The sequence below is a fragment of the Sander lucioperca genome, chromosome 19 (genome assembly GCF_008315115.2).
Source record: "Sander lucioperca isolate FBNREF2018 chromosome 19, SLUC_FBN_1.2, whole genome shotgun sequence".
NCBI classification, from domain to species: domain Eukaryota; kingdom Metazoa; phylum Chordata; class Actinopteri; order Perciformes; family Percidae; genus Sander; species Sander lucioperca.
The window spans coordinates 15,910,977-15,930,296 of record NC_050191.1 but is presented as its reverse complement, the minus strand read 5'-3'; the positions used below and the strand labels follow the sequence as shown (position 1 = coordinate 15,930,296).

The window sequence follows — 19,320 nt, the reverse complement described above, 5'->3', positions numbered from 1 at the left end:
ACACACGACTCGTATGAAATACTGCATTTCTCATAAAATTGAAGTAAATCAAACTCATGTTTCTTTTTCATATGATTCAGAAAGTGCTGTAGATATTCAATATTCATAAGATGGGTCCAGCCTGTCAATTGACACGTGACAAAATGCTTAAGAATTTTTCCCTGTGGCCTGTTTTACATGACATATAGATAGAACTGCCTATTTTAGCTGAGCAATTGCCTTATAAGAGTTGTGGGTTGATTCACATCTGAGATTGTCTGTGATTCAAAAAGAGGACAAATAACTGTAAGTCAAACAACATCATCCCCATGCAATGTCTATCAACAGAGGCTGTTTATGAATCTCTGGTGAGAATCAACTGACAATACTGCTGCTAATAAAATTCGACAAAGTTCTTGTGCACCAAGAAGTGTTGACAGTTTAAAATACTCAATGCTATGAACACTGTAGTACACAGTACTCAAAAAGTATTGAGGATTACCAGCATTACCCAGCCCCACTGGGGACTTCAGTCAAAAGACTCTTGGTACAGTATCATACAAGGAAAAAAACTGCTCACTGCCATAAAACATGGAAAGACAGGAGGGAGATAAGGAAGAAAAGGGATGTGAGTTACTTTCACGATACCAATATGATCATTATCAAACATCCTTCCCTACACAGTAAACAGTAGGAACTACTTTTTTGAACATTTTAAGGGGTGAAATGCGATTACCAGGGATGGGTATTTATGAATCTGCCCATATGTTTTATTAAATGACATACAGCACAGTGAACATTTTTTTCCGATAACACTATTAACCACAGAGTTACCTGTCTTTGGCTTTGTAAGACAGCGCTGGAGTACAGATGCCTCACTGGAGTCATACGCAGTTTGCTGACTCCAAATGTTTCTCGTGTTTTTTGTGACCTACCTCATTGATGAGAAACTGTAGATGGATGACGGCTGCTCCACTCTCGTGCTGACAGTAACACTCCACGCCTGGACGACCAAACCTGAAAGGTTCTCTGTCAAGGAACTTACAGTACCACCAACGGGATGTTTCACCAAACTGCTTGTTTTTGTTTGTGTAGGCAGCCCAGTATGCACTGAATATACATGAGGCAGCCCAGGACAACAGCCTCAGCATTTGAAGGTAATTTGCTCCTTACTACACCTGATTCAAAGGTCATGACATCTGCTACCTGGTTACCTGCTAGGAAGGAAAATGGAACATCCACAGTGACATTTGTATGGTCTACCAACAGAGCTTGAACATATTCATCACGTACAACAAGATTGCAGGATTTCACCCTTTCTGACACTTCACATTCCTGTGAATTACATTCGTTTGTCATAGAATAAAGGCACTTAAGAGCCACTTACAGTACCTAACACTATATGTAATTCAGGTGTTTATAATGACTTGGAATTGCTGAACCACGTCAATGACTGCAGTTATACAGAAGTAGTAGTATGTTAGAGGGCTTGCAAGGAATATAGATATAGTGGAAACAAAACGGGAACATTGGCAGTGCCACTGCTGCAGCGAAGGAAAGAAACTGTACTGTGGAGGGGGAGAAAATGGAAGGAGGGGGATCATTCAGATATTTAAATATATAGAAAATGAATCAGCAGAGAAGAGGTGGATATTAGATAGTATGTGAGCACATGAGAAAATAATAGCAGAGAGAGGATACAGTTAAACAGAGATCGGCAACTCTGATAAGCTGCGGAGGAGAGAGAAAACATGCAGAGAGGGGCAGAAGGGTGGAGGCTGGGTAAAAAAAAAGAGAGATGAGGGGAAGGGACTGACAGAGAATAAGTGGATTCTCTCCCTGAGGAGAGTGAATGGGTGAGCTTACTGATTATATCCATTCATTCTTCCCATAACTCGAAGGACTAAGGTGGGGGGTGGCAATTTTTCATACTGGGGGCACATAGAGATGTAACACCCTGGGGACAACGCTATTGTTCATCAGTGTGTGTGTGTGTGTGTGTGTGTGTGTGTGTGTGTGTGTGTGTGTGTGTGTGTGTACTATAAATTGCCTGCAGAGGTTTCCAGCTAAAACAGAGTTTGACCACCGTGCAGTGACTTATGAATACAGATTAATCAAACATTACAAGAGTATCTTTCATGCATCCACACAGAAAATAGTGAGAATGAAAATATATTCCTTTGATTAACTATTTCTATATATTTGAATATCAGCAGAATAAGCTGCATCACGTTGGCAATGGTAACAACAGCAACAACAGAACAAGCAAAGCCATAACAATCTAATTCAAACACCAATAATCAAGTCCTCCTCTCCACATGGTGAAAACTGCGCCTTCAGCCCCTAGACAGGGTTCGTGTACTTGGTGGCCAACGGATTTTCGTTTTGAAAGGAAAAAAACAAAAACGAAAAACGGCCAGTTTCCCAATTACCATTAGTAAATAGGAAAACAAAAAACGGAAAACAACCCATTATTCGTTTTTTGTTTTGATATTAAAAAACGGAAAACGAAAAACAATCTCGTTATCCGATTGTCTTTGATGTATTTGTAGATGGAACTCGGAAATTAAAATACGTGTGTATAAGTCGTATTCCTTAATTTTGCATTGGTATTTTTTTCGTGACCCGGAAGTTACTCCCGCCACGCCAAGACCCGCCCTTCAATAGCATTTATTGGCCAGTACCGCCTGTAAGATCCGTTCTGTGCATGCGCATAATTACGTAGTAGAAAACTAACAATGTCCCTGTGCGATTTGTAACCATAGACTGTATATAAGTAACGTGTAAACACTTTACGACCAAACATTACAACTTTTTTATTAAATCTTTTTTTATTAAATCTTTATTATACAATAGTCATAGCTACAAACATTCGAAACTTGTCACTGATCCAAAACCGTGTAGCGACATCGTTGTTGTGTTGTTTACGTTCATGTTTTTACCTAATACTTCGTCTTGACTAATAACCATAGACTGTCTATTATTAATGCGATGAAGTGTAAACGTACATAAGTGTCCTTTTGAAGATGGAATGACAGCTCTCCCAGCCACCACTGCTGTATACCACTATAGTAGCTACATGCTAACGGAAGTAAACACTATAGTAGCTACATGCTAACGGTCATCTTAGCTGGCAATGTTGTTAAATTCTCCCCAATTCCGAGTCACATTCCTGCTGAAACATGTCCGATTGTGTAGTGTTTGGTCTGCGATTTTTGACGTTAGAAAGTGCTGCTTCGTTCCACTACAATCTAACGTTAGCATACTCATAGCTAACTATTGTAGCTGCATGCTAACGCGACATAGCGGAGCATATATAGCTAGCTATGTACGTATATAGCAGGACTTTGTACCGTAAAAAATCACCAATAAAGGCTTCTAAACCAAATACTAAACAAATACAAATACAGTAAAGTGACCGGAATTAGGGGTGAAATGTCCAGCATTGAGCTACATAATAGTTTGCTAGGAGTATGCTGGTCTCTCACAGAGATCTCATTTGTAGCCCTGTTTTTACCTGATACTTTCATAAAAGTACAAACACATGAAGTGAGAGGTATTCACATGCTTAAACTTTATTTAAAACATGGTTAACCTGAAGCAGGACGGAGTCATGACTTATAACACCAAAGCAAGGCTTCTAGCTCAGGCTAGCTAGCGTTAGCAAATTACCTTCAAAGTTGCAAAGAAATGACGAAATGTAAAATTTGAAGCCTTTATTTAATTTGCTACATGGTGTTGTACTGGATGGCCGGACGACCCTCTGTATATCATTAACAGATACTTTAGGCAACTCCAGCAAACACCTTGTAAACTTCATCTTTGCCATCATAACAGTCTACTGTCACTGTCTAATGTTTTCTTCCGGTAACCGGGAATGTCCAAACATCCTTACGCCAATGCGTGCATAGAGCTGTGAAGTTTGCCGGTGTTCGCGCAAGCGTAGAACTGATCAGGCAGTGCACAGAACGGATTTTACAGGCGGTACGGATCGGGTACTGACAAAGGAATAAGATTTATACACATATTTTAATTTCCGAGTTCCATCTACAAATACATCAAAGAAAATCGGATAACGAGATTGTTTTTCGTTTTCCGTTTTTTAATATCAAAACAAAAAACGAATAATGGGTTGTTTTCCGTTTTTTGTTTTCCTATTTACTAATGGTAATTGGGAAACTGGCCGTTTTTCGTTTTTTGTTTTTTTCCTTTCAAAACGAAAATCCGTTGGCCACCAAGTACACGGACCAGACAGGCACTGGTGTAATGTATTAGGCTGTAATGCATGTAATCATTCCTGAGGTGTGTTGTGACCATCCCAATAAATAAATCCACCATATCAACGAGCCAGCACCACACACCTTGTTTCTCCTCAGCTAAAATCCCAGCAACTCTTCCTTTGCATTTTTATCCTTTGGTTTGAATACACAAGAAGGGGTTTATGAGTAAACACACACACTATGTGTATTTTCATCCCTTCTTTTTCACGGTTTGCATCATTTGGTCCAATTTATTAAATGTGCTCTAAGTGATGTGAAGCGTTTTTTAGGCTACAACATTTTTCGTCACATACAGCAAACATCTCCTCACTATCCGCTAGCTGCCTGTCCCCTGAACACACTGTAAAAAAAACGCGGTCTCTGTAGATAGCCCAGGCTCCACAAACGGCAACAAAAACAAACTGCGCCAACCTGCCCCACGAACCATAACAAACAGCCTTCCAGTGTTCCAGCCAATAACCGACAAGAAGGAGCTGGTTGAGCCATCACTACAGCAGCGTTAGCACGTAGGTTATTTCCACAATGCGTATTCATGACTCAACCAGCTCCTTCTTGTCGGTTATTGGCTGGAACACTGTTTGTTATGGTTCATTGTGCAGGTTGGCGCGGTTTGTTTTTGTTGCCGTTTGTGGAGCCTGAGCTGTCTACTAGGGGTGGAACGGTACACTGAAGTCACGGTTCGGTTCATACCTCGGTTCAGGCAGCACGGTTCGGTTCGGTACAATGGAGGGAAAAGCATAACAAAAATGCAGAAGGCAATTGTTTTTATTGTGCATGTCTCCGGCTGTACCACCTAGTGTCATTCAGTCTGTCCCCTGAGCTAGCTGCAACAGCCTGAAAGGTATAAAGTAAGATAAGTAAACAGTAAACAATAAGTAGGCTACCCCACATCATCTCCAGACTCCATCTGGAACTTGTAAACAAAATAAGACAATCAGCTAGTAGTGTGATATGGGAGACAAGCGCTGCTCTCATATGTGAATGCACAGAGCAGGGGTGTTAAAAGAGCAGCTTCGGTTGGCGAATTGTGGTGTTAGCTTCACACGCTAACAGCGGAGCTAGCAGCAAACAGCGAAGCTAATGGCGGAGCTAAAAGCGGAGCTAACAGCGGAGCAAACAGCGAAGCAAATGGGCCTGGAAGCCATTTGTGGTCAAGGCAAGAAGGGATACAGCTACAGTACATCCGTGTTTGGTTGTATATGGAAGGGACTAGTTTGCTTCGTGTGGACCAGAGTGATAGAGAAAGACATGGCTCTGGTCTGGACCATAGACTGTATATACTGGACTCACTGGACTGACTTGACATGTAGGCGGAGCTTCAGAGCTAAGGCGGGGCTACAGATTATGTGTCCCTAAGAAACGCGTATGTAACAGTAGTTCCACATTACATTAATTCATTTGCACGCGACTTTTATTTATTTTTATACCGTGTATTCTCCATGTAAATTCATGTACCGAACCGAGACGCCCGTACCATTTCGGTTCAATAGGAATACATGTACCGTTCCACCCCTACTGTCTACAGAGACCGCGTTTTTTTACAGTGTGTTCAGGGGACAGGCAGCTAGCGGATAGTGAGGAGATGTTTGCTGTATGTGACAAAAAATGTTGTAGCCTAAAAAACGTGTCACATCACTTAGAGAACCTTTAATCTCCATTTTACATTACATCACATGTCATTTAGCTGACGATTTGCTTGGTCAGGGACACATTGGTTGATGTACTACAGTGGGATTCGAACCCAGGTCTCCCACACCAAAGGTATGCGTCATATCTACTGTGCCATCACCACTGGCTACTATGTCATTTATAGTTATGTTTGACCACAAGGTATCAGTGTGATTCAGTAGCATTTGTACTGCCTGAAAACGTCAATGATGATCAGAATCTTCCCCTATACAACATCTGACATCTAGCTTAGCCTTTAAAAGCTTAAAACTTCTTATGTTCACCAGCCAACTCTCTGTTAACCCTCGAACCCTTAAGTTCTGTCTTACTCCACTTCTGAAAGTAATGGAGGTGTAACCTTCGCTTAAACAAACACTCCATGGGATCTATAGGAAGCAAAGCTTGTAGTCTGTCTTCACTTATACATAAATGGGATAAATTGGTCTTAAAATGTTTATGAAAAAGGACACAACCCTGAACCAAATTTTTAACTATGTATCATAATAACACTTTAACCAGTCTTAATTTATGAAAGGTGTAATCCAAATAAAGTTGTATCCTGGACACCAATGTGCGTATGTACATCAAATGTACGTATCTTCCATTTCTTAAGTGATTGAAGAAATAAACTGCAACTAGAAAGTTCTACAGTAAGAACATCATGATGTGCATTCTTCATGTAGCCTGCAGCTTCCTGTTTGGGTTCTGTACAGCAAAAACGCAACAGTTAGTGTGTGTATGCCTTGCGTGTTAACACAGTGACCAAAACAGATGGGTCAATGATGCCTGAACACATCAAACCAAGCCGATCACTTGACAATAACAGTGTGAATGGACGGTCGATAACATTGGATTTGAGAAACAGGAGAGAGGAAAGAAAGCTTATTCAATATCACTGAGTAACTGCTTTGAAGACAGAGGGGTAGAGTGAGAAATAAAAGGTGTATTATTTGCATTTCTTTCTCCATACTCAAGTTTGTCCTGTAGTGGCATTTGTAATAGTAACAAAATGTCTGTAAGTATTTGTTAAACATAAGAAGTGAAATATGTACAGTGACAGAAGGTCACTGCAGCACTGGACATTTAAAGTTTAGAGCTTCATACACTGCAGGAAATTAAAACATGAAAAGTACTCTGACTATGAGAGAGAAGCAAAAAAGCTCATCAGCACACACTGTCACACCCAGTGGATGAGGACAGAGGACCCTAATGCTCTCTCCGCTTGACCTATATGGCTGCGATCCTCGAGGATACTGCTGCTGGCTAAACTGTCACAGACTTGGTAAAGGCACGCTGACGTCCATGTAGGCCAAAATGTGCAAGTGAGGGAAAGCAAGCTAGCTTAGATCAGCTCATTTAATGAGGATTGTGATGTGGTATGCCTAAAAGCTTTAATTTTCAGCTTTGGCTTTTAATTGTTTCCAAGCTCAGACGGGGGAAAAGTGATGAAGAGAAAGTGGCGCCTCTGCTATTGCGGTTTGCCAAATCATACTTTTACATACAGCTTTTGAAACTGCTCACATTGCCTTCTCTCTGAAGACAGGCAGCCATCCCGCAAGCACATTATCATGAAGCGCACATACGTGTTGTTGTGTACGTACAGAGGAAATCATAAAAACACCCTGCAACATAAAGTCAAACCTTCAAAGACGGAAAAGTGGATTTTATTCATGTTTCAAGTGAATGTTGCCACAATAATTATCATAGAAATGCAGCAGGCCACAACAAGCTATTGAGTCCAATTGGAAAAGACTTCGGATCAGTGTATAAAGAGGTGTGCAAAGAATGAATTTCACCACAAGCAACATAGTTGTGGTAGACTCAGGTTCTGCATTCTTCTCTTTACATTTACATGCACTGACTAAGAGACACTAGTTCTTGCAGAATAACTTACACTTTACATAAGGAGGCTGTTAAGCTCATGTGTACCTTAGTAAAACATGTCTAAATGCTTTAAAGAATGTCATTTGATTACAATGTGTGTGTTTACACCGATTTGTTTTTATGCACATTTCAATTTGTGCATAAAACAACCTCAGTGGAAATGCTGGAAATACGAGCGAGAAAAAGAGTTAAAATACTACAAACGTTTTTTTGAGCTTGCCTAAGTTGAAGTAGTTGGTATCGATAAAAAGAAAATACTAGAAAGTGCAGTGGAAATCGACTTAGCGAATAAACCATGACATACATGAAGCATGGGACTTAAACATCACATAAGCCAAAAATAATGATGTCATCTTATTGCGGCCTCTTCTAACTTGGCATTAGGTTAATGTCACCAACTGTTTATCTCAATGTCGCAATCTCCTAGACTGACAAGAAACAAGGAACTCACCATTGGCAGGGCTCAATCCGAGGGGCGGGATAAACGGTTGTCTTTCAAATTCCCTCTGCACGCAATAGGATAGCGCTACAACCAACCAGAGCAACGCTAGTTGATAGATTAAACTTTTGCCGTATCCGGTCGGCAAAACTCCGAAAACATCTTCCTTTTTTAAGAATGACTTCAGTGCCGTTCTTTGTTCTTTTCTCAAAGAAAAGCTTAACTCCAAGTCTTCCAGAGTCGCGGCCAAACCCGATTCGAAAGGCTGCTGTTCGCCAGCAGCAGCAGCCATCTTCTTTGTTTTCAAGTAGCAGGGAATTCACGCAGAACCGTCGTAACTCTGCCGTCATTATGTTAAGCCCGCCCACCGACTCTGTACACGATGTGATTGGCTTGACTAGAATCTGGTTTTTCCAGCTCGCAAGCCAAAGGAGAGTTGCTAGAATGACCCTGGCTGCAAATTACATTTGCTGCCGCTAGGGTGCGTCTAGATTTCTAGGCTAGCAATCTCCTAATATATCTCCTAAAATTTGGATTTGACCCCTATATTAAACTATTTAGGACAACAAATGTCTCTTGAAAATTACATTTATTTGTGGACGACTGTCAACTGCTGACTACTGAGTAGTAGCCAGTAGGACGGTTTATCTAAGCAGTAAACAGCAATTGAGTGAAACTGACTATCCAAGTTAATACTGTATAGACAAGGCACACACATAACTAATTATTTAACAATTTTTTGTTAAATAATATTTCTAAAGGTTAATGATTTGCAATAGTTTTATGATAAACCACTAAATTGTTTGTTAATCATTTGCCAAATGATTAGCTCATCAATGACTCAAATTAGCTCAAAAATAATAAAACATGATTATAAAGTGTGACCATAAAAACGACTGCTCCATCTTAAAAGTAATACACTGTCTGCTCTTTCTGCTGCTCTCAATATGTGATGGTAATTCAATCTTTACCCAGTGCATGAAAGCTTTTACATTTGTTTGTGTAAACCTCTAACACTGGGTAGCTATTTACCACTGTTTGGTCAAAATGTGTTTCCTATAGAATAAATGTTTCTTCTGGCGGTGTGTCTTTGCCTTGATTTCATGCCAGGGAGGGAAATAACATGAATTCCATTTCTGTGGGTTGTTTTCACATCACACGCTATAATAACCATTTACAAAATCTTTCACAGGATTAAAGAAAAAAAAGACAGTATGAGACTCAGGGAGCCTTTAATGAACATAATCATACTTTTTATATGATCCTTGAACCAAATGGAAGAGGCATTAGCCTGCATGTTATCAACTAAATGCATGTTACCCACAATATTTCCTCAGGGGGAAAACATGTTGATAAATTATTTTCACATTGTTATGTTGTTATGAAGAGGTAGCAGTGTTTGTTTGGAACAAAAATAGTAAGATGGAATGAGATTAGAAATTACTGGTCACACTGTGATTGACAAGTAATATCGAACCGCTGAACAAAATTTTCCATTCAAGTCCTCTGAGCACTACAAATGCCAGCAAAATAAAAATTAAAAAAAAAATCTGTGCATGACCTTTCCTGAATCTTAAAATGACACGCATCTCTCTACAGAAAAATGCCTAGACATCTCTGTTGCCATGGTCAAATTCTTTCTAGTACAAACAAACATGACCCAAAGTAACTCTGAAGTGCCTCAACTCCATCCACACGGGACAGGCTCAGTAGGAAATGTGTCTCAATGGCTGACAAGAGCATTCCTCATTCCATTCTTACCAAGCGAGGTCTCTATCTTGCTCTGCACCCCTCTTACCACACTGCACCAATGCTAAAAGTCGACGGACTGACCGCAGGCAGCGAGACAAGAAGACAGGAAAAGAGAGGAAGACAGAGAGCGAAAGCAGAAAGTGGGTCAGCTTCACGTCATGTTAAGCTTGATGAAATTTTCCTGAGTGTTTCTGAAAGTCAAAGTTGACTGATAATTCCCATTTACGGTATATTGCTCCTCTTATATTTATTTTTGTCAAAGCCACAGGCAACTTTCCTGACTAATAAAGGTGAGTCACTGGGCATCTGGCAAAGCAAAGTTTTCATAGAGAGAATTGGCTGGGTACAGTGGGAAACAGACTGCAGGTTTTATGAAACCACATTATCCAGGAATAGAGTTGATCCTGATAAGTGTAATTGAATAGGGATGAGCCTGTATTTCACATGAGAGAAGGGTTGGCTCACTGCTCGTCTGCTTTCTTCAAACATAGCATGCTTCTGTATATTTGTCTGAGAGGAATAAATAGAAAAAAAATGAAGGAGAGGATGCAGCTCTAAATGAGAATAGAAAGCTCCAGAGAGATAAGAACGAGAAGGAGGGTGGACAAAGAAGATAGGCACGTTTTAACATTAGCCAGAGCGATGAAAAATGATAGGCAAGATAAAGAAACGGATGTGGAGAAGGGGAAACAGTAAAACAGAGGTGACATCACAGAGGAGACACAGAAAAAGAAAAGAAGAAAAGAGAGGTGATTAATGGAGGATAAGAGAAGAAGGAATAAGGGAGAGGCACTGAGAGAAAGCACCAGAAAGAGCAAGCCTGGGAGCGCTGAGTTGCTATGACGTTGGGCCTGAAGTGACGTCAAAGCTAGCCACTCATACATCACCCTGCCGAGAGGGAGGCGGGACCACGGGGCACAGGCTGCTCTGCACCGGACCCAGAGACAGCCATGAGGCGATGGAAGCTGGGCGGCAGAAAACAGAAGGGACAAAAGGGAGGCAATGCAAAAATAATAGTCCAAGGACGACAGAGAGAAAGAAAAGGAAATGAGGATAGGAGCAAGACAGGGGAAAACCAGAATGCCTTTACAACAAAAAACAGTGGAAACAATACAGTAATAAGCCTCGAGAAACAACAATCGTGCAAAGACCCCCACCGCAACAACAAAGGAATCGGCTCAGCTGCTTGTGCACATTACTCAGTTCCCATTTGGATGTGATATCCTACAAATCATCCATAATTCTGCAACCCACCTTGACCTTAACCTGCCTAAAAGCTCCCATGTCACCCATCTCCTGGTCTCCCGCTGGCTGCTTGCAGCTGTTTACATCAGATTAAAAGGCTGTTGAGGGAGCTGCATCTCCATTCCTTCAGGCCACGATCTCTCCCTGCACTGTGGCTGGCACTCTGCCATTACCAGGCACTTTGCTCTACCTTCCTGAAGTCAGCCTTTTTGTCGCTCCACCCTGACTTGGCACATTTGTGGATGTTTTTTTTTTAATTCTTTTTTCAATAATAGCTTTTTGAAGTGCATAATTTAAAGGGATAATTGTGTTTTAATACATGTGTTAATTAAAAGATTATTGTTTTGACACATTCCAGCTTCCATACTTACCTTACCTTATAGGTTTAGCCACAAAACATTTGTTTAGAAATGTACTGCATCAGATCAACAATGCTCTATATTTTTTATGCCTTTACAGCACTGGAGAAATGAAAGCATATCCTGTGTGTCCAGCAGGGACCTCTCTTTACAATGCTGACATGGTTTTCTTGGTTTACATGGTATGGAAGACATGCTCTGGACAAAGAGGGCAGGGCATTTTTTGCGCTGAGCAGCACACCGGTCAGTGAAATTTGAAAACGTCTCAACTTGAGAAAAAATGTCCTTTAAACAGGTTTTCAGCTGTCGCTTAGCAACAGCAGGAACAATGACAAGCATCCTACCAAGGTGCTGGTGCACATTGTAAGTTTAAAAAGCTCAGGTCTACCCTCTGACTTTTAGAGATTTACACATTGTAGCTCTAAATGGGCCCCTAAGACTTATTTGTGTTAATTTGTTTTCCTTTCTCCTCCCTCTGCCACAGCATTCAGATAGCACCAAATCCATCAATGACAGAGATGAGCGCGAGCAAGCCATGAGATTCAGGCTCCCTCATATGGAAAAAAAAAACAAACACAAGCATTGTCATGCAATCATACTGAAACGCAAGCAAATAGCTCACAAATGCAATCCTGAGGCACCGACACATAGCTACACACCAAGGAAAAACCAAGAGTTGAGCAAACTGGTGATTCATTTGTTTAGCACAGTCCTTGTATAAATAATCTCTCCTGACACATTTGATTTATTATGCAGGCAAACAATTAAACTACGATGGGGCCACTGAGTATTTGTCGCTGCCTAAGCTTCCACACACTCACCTTGGGAAGCACTGCGACACACACATCTATTATAGCCCCTGTCTCTTACATTCATCTCTATGACATTCTTGACAATGGCCATTTGCTGAGGTGCACAGTTCAACATTGCAGTAATCCAAAATACAAAATAACAAATGAGACCTGTTCTTAGAGTTTGCAGGTAGAAGGCTGATTAGGGGGCGGGAAAATGCTGCATAAATGAAGATTGCACTGGCAGGTTCAATGTGCAGGTTCAAAATCATGGCAACAGGAGCATGCATGGTCTTAATGACACTGCACAGTGCAAGATATACATATTACACAGATAACTTTTAACTTGAATACATATTTGGATTAGTTTACTGCAGAAGAAATATTAAACGAAATAACCACCATCCTCTTGAGCTCTTATAGTCTCCCTTACTGATCTGTGAAGATAGCAGTGACCTATGATGTAACACAAAGGGTGGCCAGTTGTACAAAAAACCACAGCTCTATTAAGACATATTGCCTATAAATTAGTTTGGGCCTGAGCCAGTACAGGCAAGGCGGGCACAGTGGTGATGCGCAGTAAAACTTGTAACCCCCCCGCCTCCACATGCAGTACGGATAATGTGGATTGTTGGTGTCTGGAGCATGGCCAGTTCTGCCCAATAGTGGGGTGTTAATAACCCAGTACATCATCTATTTTTAGCAACTCAGCACTGAGTTACTGTGCAACAACTGAGAGGCAAATACCTGAAAAGAGATAAGACAGAGGGAGAGAGAGGAAAAATGAACAGAATAAAAGCAGGGAAAGAGGTTTGGATATTCACTGGATGTAGAGATTGAAGGCGGTAAAGAGGAAGGGAGAGTGAGAGAGAAGAAGGAGCGAGGATGAGCTAGAAGGGATGTGGGAAGGAGTAAAGGGGTAAAAACTATGGGGCAACAAATGTTGAGTCAGCAGAACAGCTGGTGGTCAAACCCTCCTTCAAAAGCATGCATAGCATAGGAGAGAAAATGAGAAATGTACGGGGGGGGGAATAGAACGGAACGGGAGGATGAAAGAGAGTGTGACAGAAGAAAGAGAAGGAAACTCACCAGAGAGGGAGAGATACTGTATGAATAAAAAAAGAGAAATACAAGAATATTCAGTTTGTATGACAAACCTGATCATCTTGGATGGGACAGACGTAATTTTTAACTATGCTTTGCTATTGCAACTGTCAAACTGTTTAATAGTCTCATTTACAGTGTGTGACAGACAGCGGCTCAACAGAAATCACAAGTTCTGCTGTTGTTAAAGGATTATGTTCCAACAGGCGACGAAGCTAAACAATGTCTCCACAAGTGACAAGTGGCTGCAATTACTGCTTAAAAGTGACTTTAGTTTTGTTGTGGTCTGTTCTGAACCGATTCTGAACATACATTGCTACTTCTAAATGATGTTTTTCACAGGAAACAATTCTAGTGGAGACAATCAGTAAATTACCTATTTGGCTTTGGGTGAGTACAGTTCACATTGGTTATGTGTGTTTTATTCATTGTTATGTGCATATCTCACATAGCACACATAATAAGCTGGGTACAAGGCAACTATGTATTAAACATGAGTTCTGGCCTGTGGACAAGTGCAAGGACACTGACTCTATCTGCTGATAACACCCTAGCGGTCTGAGCCCCACTTGGCCAATTACAGCATGACCTGTGCTAGAAGCAGAGGCTCTCAACTCACTTTACAGTCTACATTAGATCTGCCCTCTGTGATTTTCAACCTTTACTGTAGTTTTAATCTTAGCTACAATACCCGGTGACTCTTACAGCTATGAACCACCAAGCACCCGGCGTCCATGACGTTTTTTGTTTTTTCTAAATCAGATTTTGTGGCCGTTATTTAGCCTAAAACAGAAAATTCTGCCATGTTTGGTCAGTCTGGTTTGGTCAAGATGGACAAAATATAGCCTATGATGTAAATTACATTGCAACATAAAATTGAATGTAAATTGGCCAAAGACACAGCTAAGCGGAGGAGACCGTCACGGGTCAACAGTAGTCGGCCATGCGACCAAGCAGGACCATAGCAGCACGTTGCAGCTATCCACTGCTGTGAGCCTGTGGCGTGGCTATAGCGGACCAACCCTGTCTAATGGAAAAACCCTATATGTGTCTGTCTGTGTGTGTGAGTACCATTCAGACCGGAGAGGAAAGAACTTCACAAGTTGGCAACACACAAAACACATTGGTACTGTGCTAGAAACCATCACAGAAATCATGTATCACTTTGCAAAGGCGAGTCAGTAAATCCAGTCTATCTCCTCTGGAGCCGCATGTTCACCTGCTGGCCTCAGATTAAATCCCACCTGAACTATTGCCTTCGGTCTTTCTCTACTTTCCAATGTTCCTCATCCATCATCTGTCAAGAATAAGAATTAAACTTAACTTGGGATTTTAAACTACTGTACTGGCACTACTGTAGTATTGGCAACCAGGTATTTCCTGTGTTTAGCTGTTTAATGTTAAACTAGCTTTGACTGATTTTCTGGCAACTTGGAGGCTGGAAACTGGAAACAAGCTGTGAAAACAACACAGAGATTATCACCTTTTAACTTGATGTAGATAAGTTGTTCGCAAATAGTGGCTTATTAAACATACAGCATACACAGAGCAACATTGGCATTCATTTGGAGTCGTGTTTCTGGCCACTTGACAACTGTAAATTCAATATTCACTTTCAGATTGACTCAGTTTTGGTCTCCATCAACTCCTGAGATAAATATATGGCTCTGTAACTGCTAAATGCTCCACTATCAGGGTGCGATTTGCAATGGGGTATGCGTAGGATTTCCCCCTTTCTGGTCTATATATCCCTGCCTCTGCTGAATTGTTTTTATCCCCGGTTGGAACAAAATGTATCCCCCCTCAAAGGGATCAATGATACTACACCAATATACCATATATTATATACCTACAATAGAAGTAGCCTATTTTAAACAAAGTAAAGTGCTGTAATGTGAACAGTCTATAGTGCAATAGAACGATGAAATCCGTGTGGCAGTTGCTGGTTGTATTTAGCCGCTATAGAGAGCTCCGTCAGAGCTTTGTTTTACCAGTGGCAGTTGGTAGATGTGTTTAGCTGCCAATAGGTGACTGTGAGCCGGCTACAGGCACCGCCAGATGACGGCCCTTTCAGGGGCCATGGTAGTAGAGTTTAGCCAGAAAAAGTGAGCGTCATGCAGCGTTAGTTAAGTAATTAAGTTAAGTAGTTAAGTTTAGGAAAAAGATTGTGGTTTGGATTAAAACGAAGGAGCGTTTTCTGGGTGAAAATATTTAGTTTTCGCCATAAAGTGAACTCCGCCCTCCGGCTTGAAAGCGCTGTGTTTCATGTTGACATGTTATGCTATTTCATTTTGAGATTATTCTTTAAATACGTGTTTTGGCATGGCTGGCCGAGTGGCACTATATCCATGGTATTCAAAGGGGTATTTAATTCTTGCATGTTTTGTTGTGCATAATCAAAACCCACCCACACGTTGATTTTCAAGGCAAGGCTTTTCATTTGTGTATGTACTTATACCTAATTTGTAAGGTAACAAGCAACATCTCTGATACAAATGAAACATGAACCGCCAGATCTCTAAAGGGATACCTTGTAATTCCCTCGCACACATAGCTCATTCCTCTTTCTCGCCTCACACTGTTCTCATCGGATTGCACATATTGAACATGCTCGCTATGAAAACAGAGTGTTCCAATCCATAAACAGACTATTAGATAGTCCAAACAATGGGGTTTGTAATGCAGGTACAAAACCATCCCTGACATCTGATCAATTTTACCATGTAACCATAATGTTGTACAATGATATGCTTGTCATTGGGTAACATGGATGGAGTGAAGAGGCAATTAAAAGGACAGAACCCAGATCAAATGCTTGTAATTTATATATATGGTATAAACATCATCCTCCACACAATTACGATCAATGTCTACTTTAAATAACAGAGAGATGTAAGGACTGAGACTATAGACACTATAAGGATTATGGAGAGAAAAAAGAGGAAGAGAAAACAAGTATAACAGTTTCAAAGACAAAACCCAAGTGGAAAGTTAAAATGACAAGGGGGAGAATAATTTCAGGAGGAACATGGTTTGGCTATATACAGAAAGAGAAGAGGAAGAAAAACGGGGAGGTGGGGAGGAAGACACAAGCAACTGCAGGACTAAAAGCCTGGGTTTCCTCCTGTCTATGAATAATGGATGTGGCAAATGGGAGCCAGCATATGTATTTAGATGGCTTTATGTATTACCCTCTCAAAGTGGTAAGAAGGAAAGTGTTTTATTAGAATATAACTTAATGCCAAATTAACCTTTAACACATTTACACTGTGAGATCATGAGTCTCTGTTTTAATACAAGCTCCAAAAGGCAATTAAATGCATCTGGACTGAGGACCATCAAACACTAATCTAATCTTAAATAGAAGCTTGCCAGGTACTATACTGTGCTGTACTGTACATTGGCAGGTATATATGGTTAGATAATGAGAAACAGGAACATTAAAATGAATGTTACATCATTTACAAAGCTGAAAACATTTGACAAACCAACACAGCCATTAAGCCATTCCCTGGAGCTCTCCTCACCATATTCCTAACACTACCTCAAAGCAATCAAAGTGTACTGTACTGTGTGCGTGTGTGTGTGTGTGTGTGTGTGTGTGTGTGTGTGTGTGTGTGTGTGTGTGTTCTGTTGTTCCCTGTTGTGTTTGGTGTCAGAAACGTTCACCTTCTTTATTATCTCGTTTCTATTTCCATATTTGGAAAGTAAATGTCGAGGTTGCTCAAGCAACAGAAGAGGAGAGAGGCCATATTTTTTTCTGACGCCAAAGAGTTGCTTTAGCTTTTCCATTGCATTATCGTTTGGCTCGTCACTCTACCAGACAGTATACGGTAATATGTGTTATACAATATAACTTCACCCATGGAGTGCAGACCCGGGATCAGGTCCATTTGGGAATGTGGTCATCTTCATCATGTTTCAGGGTTCAAGAAATGGAGCAGGTTGCAATGGAACTCAGCCATTTATAGTAGTATTGTTTCACATTATGTCATAAAAATGTAACATTTGGACTAATGTTTAATGTTTGAAGTGGCCTAACTGTTGGCTGCTAAGGCTGTTTCCTGAACCATTCCACTACAGCTGAAACACAACAATATTTATGGTATTCGTGTGTGTGTGTGTGTGTGTGTGTGTGTGTGTGTGTGTGTGTGTGTGTGTGTGTTCTGTTGTCCCCTCCTCTCTCCTGACACAAACACACATGCACCCTCTGGCACTGATATCAAACAAATCTTTTCAAAGGTAGGACCACGGGAGATTAGCCACTGTTGGCCTCTAATGCATTTCAATGTGCCAACCAATGCAGAGTCAGGCCTACTTTCAAGGACAGGTACCTGTGAGCTGCCAGCGCAGCAAGAGTCAGTATAATGCCAGCCGTGCAGTAACACTTGATTGGCTGTATATACACCTCAGTAACTAGTGTGTGTGTAAGAGATCGACTGTTAAACTAAAAATCGGTGCACAAAAATGCGAGAAAGGGAATAGGATAGTCTTTCTAGAATTGGTCAAGGTAGGATTAGTCTGATTTTGTGCCATCTTACTCACACACTGGTTAAATAAAGGTTAAAAAACAAAATAAAAACACAAGTGAGATGAATCATTAGTATAGTTAGGGAAGTCAGATGAAAGGTAACCTTGAGAGAGACTCACCTAGAAGAGGAAAACAGACACTAGAGTCAGAAAAAAACATACCAGATTGCTGATTTCTGTATGCATCTTCTTAATGATACCATCATATTACAGAACTACAACACCAGCATCAATAGATTTATTCAAACTGATGGATTGAGTTATCTATACAGCACTCCCTGCTGGAATGAATTTTGTTGTGTCTGCTTTTGAACTAATTAGACACACTGTTGGTACATTGTATGGTTGTCACTTTGCAAATAGCACGCCAGAGAAGGGCGTCTTGCCAAGTGTCATGCAGCATATAAAAAATTAATCGGAGTGCTGTCCTTTGCTCTTAGATTAATGCGAGACTGAAGGCCAAGTATACCCAGCACTAAACTGGAGGCTGCCAGAGAACTAGCATACACACACACAGAAGCACTGGTGGGTTGCACTTTGTAAAGCATCTGCATTTTCTCTCTACTCTGATCTCTGACACACACATGCACACGAAGGACAGCTGGGTGGCATAAGCAAGAAGATGTCCTTCAACAGGAGGACAGAGGTTGAAGGCCCTGTGTTGGTGAGCATCTGCACTGCTGAAGTGTCCTTGAGCAAGATGCAAGATGGGAAACAGAAATAAATTAAATATATTTGTCAAGTGTGAAGAACAAAAGACAAAAAGTGTTTGGCAGAACAAACATCATACTGATGATATGCTGTTGTTAGAGCCACACAAGTAATAGTCAAAATTAGGTTTGCATGATGGCACTACATGAAGGGTTAAGGGGTCATTAAGCTCAAGATGCTTTCCTCCCTTTGGTGCACAGAGCGCAAATTATGGTTTCGTCTAAATAGCTGTGAGGGTCTGCATGACGTATATTTTATTAAGCCCCTTGCAGACATGGGCATACATTTTTCAAAATACGTCTGCATGCAGCGCAACATTTAAGACTGTGCAAACAGGGGGCACCTGGGTAGTTCGCCTGGTAGAGCGTGCGGCCATATAGAGAGGCTCAGTCCTCGCTGCAGCGGCCGCGGGTGCGGCCCTTTACTGCATGTCATTCCCCGTCTCTCTACCATTTCATGTCTAAACTTTCCTATCGAATTAAAGGCCTAAAGAAATAGCAAAAAATGATCTTTAAAAAAAAAAAAAAAAAAAAAAAGCAGACTGATGCACCAACTGCGACATGTCCACCTACGTAGAC

General features: G+C 41.0%; 1 protein-coding gene across 5 annotated transcripts in view; it reads right to left on the bottom strand.

Annotated features, from left to right (window-relative positions):
- Nucleotides 1–19,320, bottom strand: part of stxbp5a (syntaxin binding protein 5a (tomosyn)) — a 99,672-nt gene that overhangs the window by 60,745 nt on the left and 19,607 nt on the right. For all 5 annotated transcript variants that reach the window (XM_031321846.2, XM_031321848.2, XM_031321845.2 and 2 more), the window contains exon 3: nt 915–996. In XM_031321846.2, the coding sequence (XP_031177706.1) occupies nt 915–996 (82 nt within the window). The remainder of the gene's footprint in view (nt 1–914; nt 997–19,320) is intronic.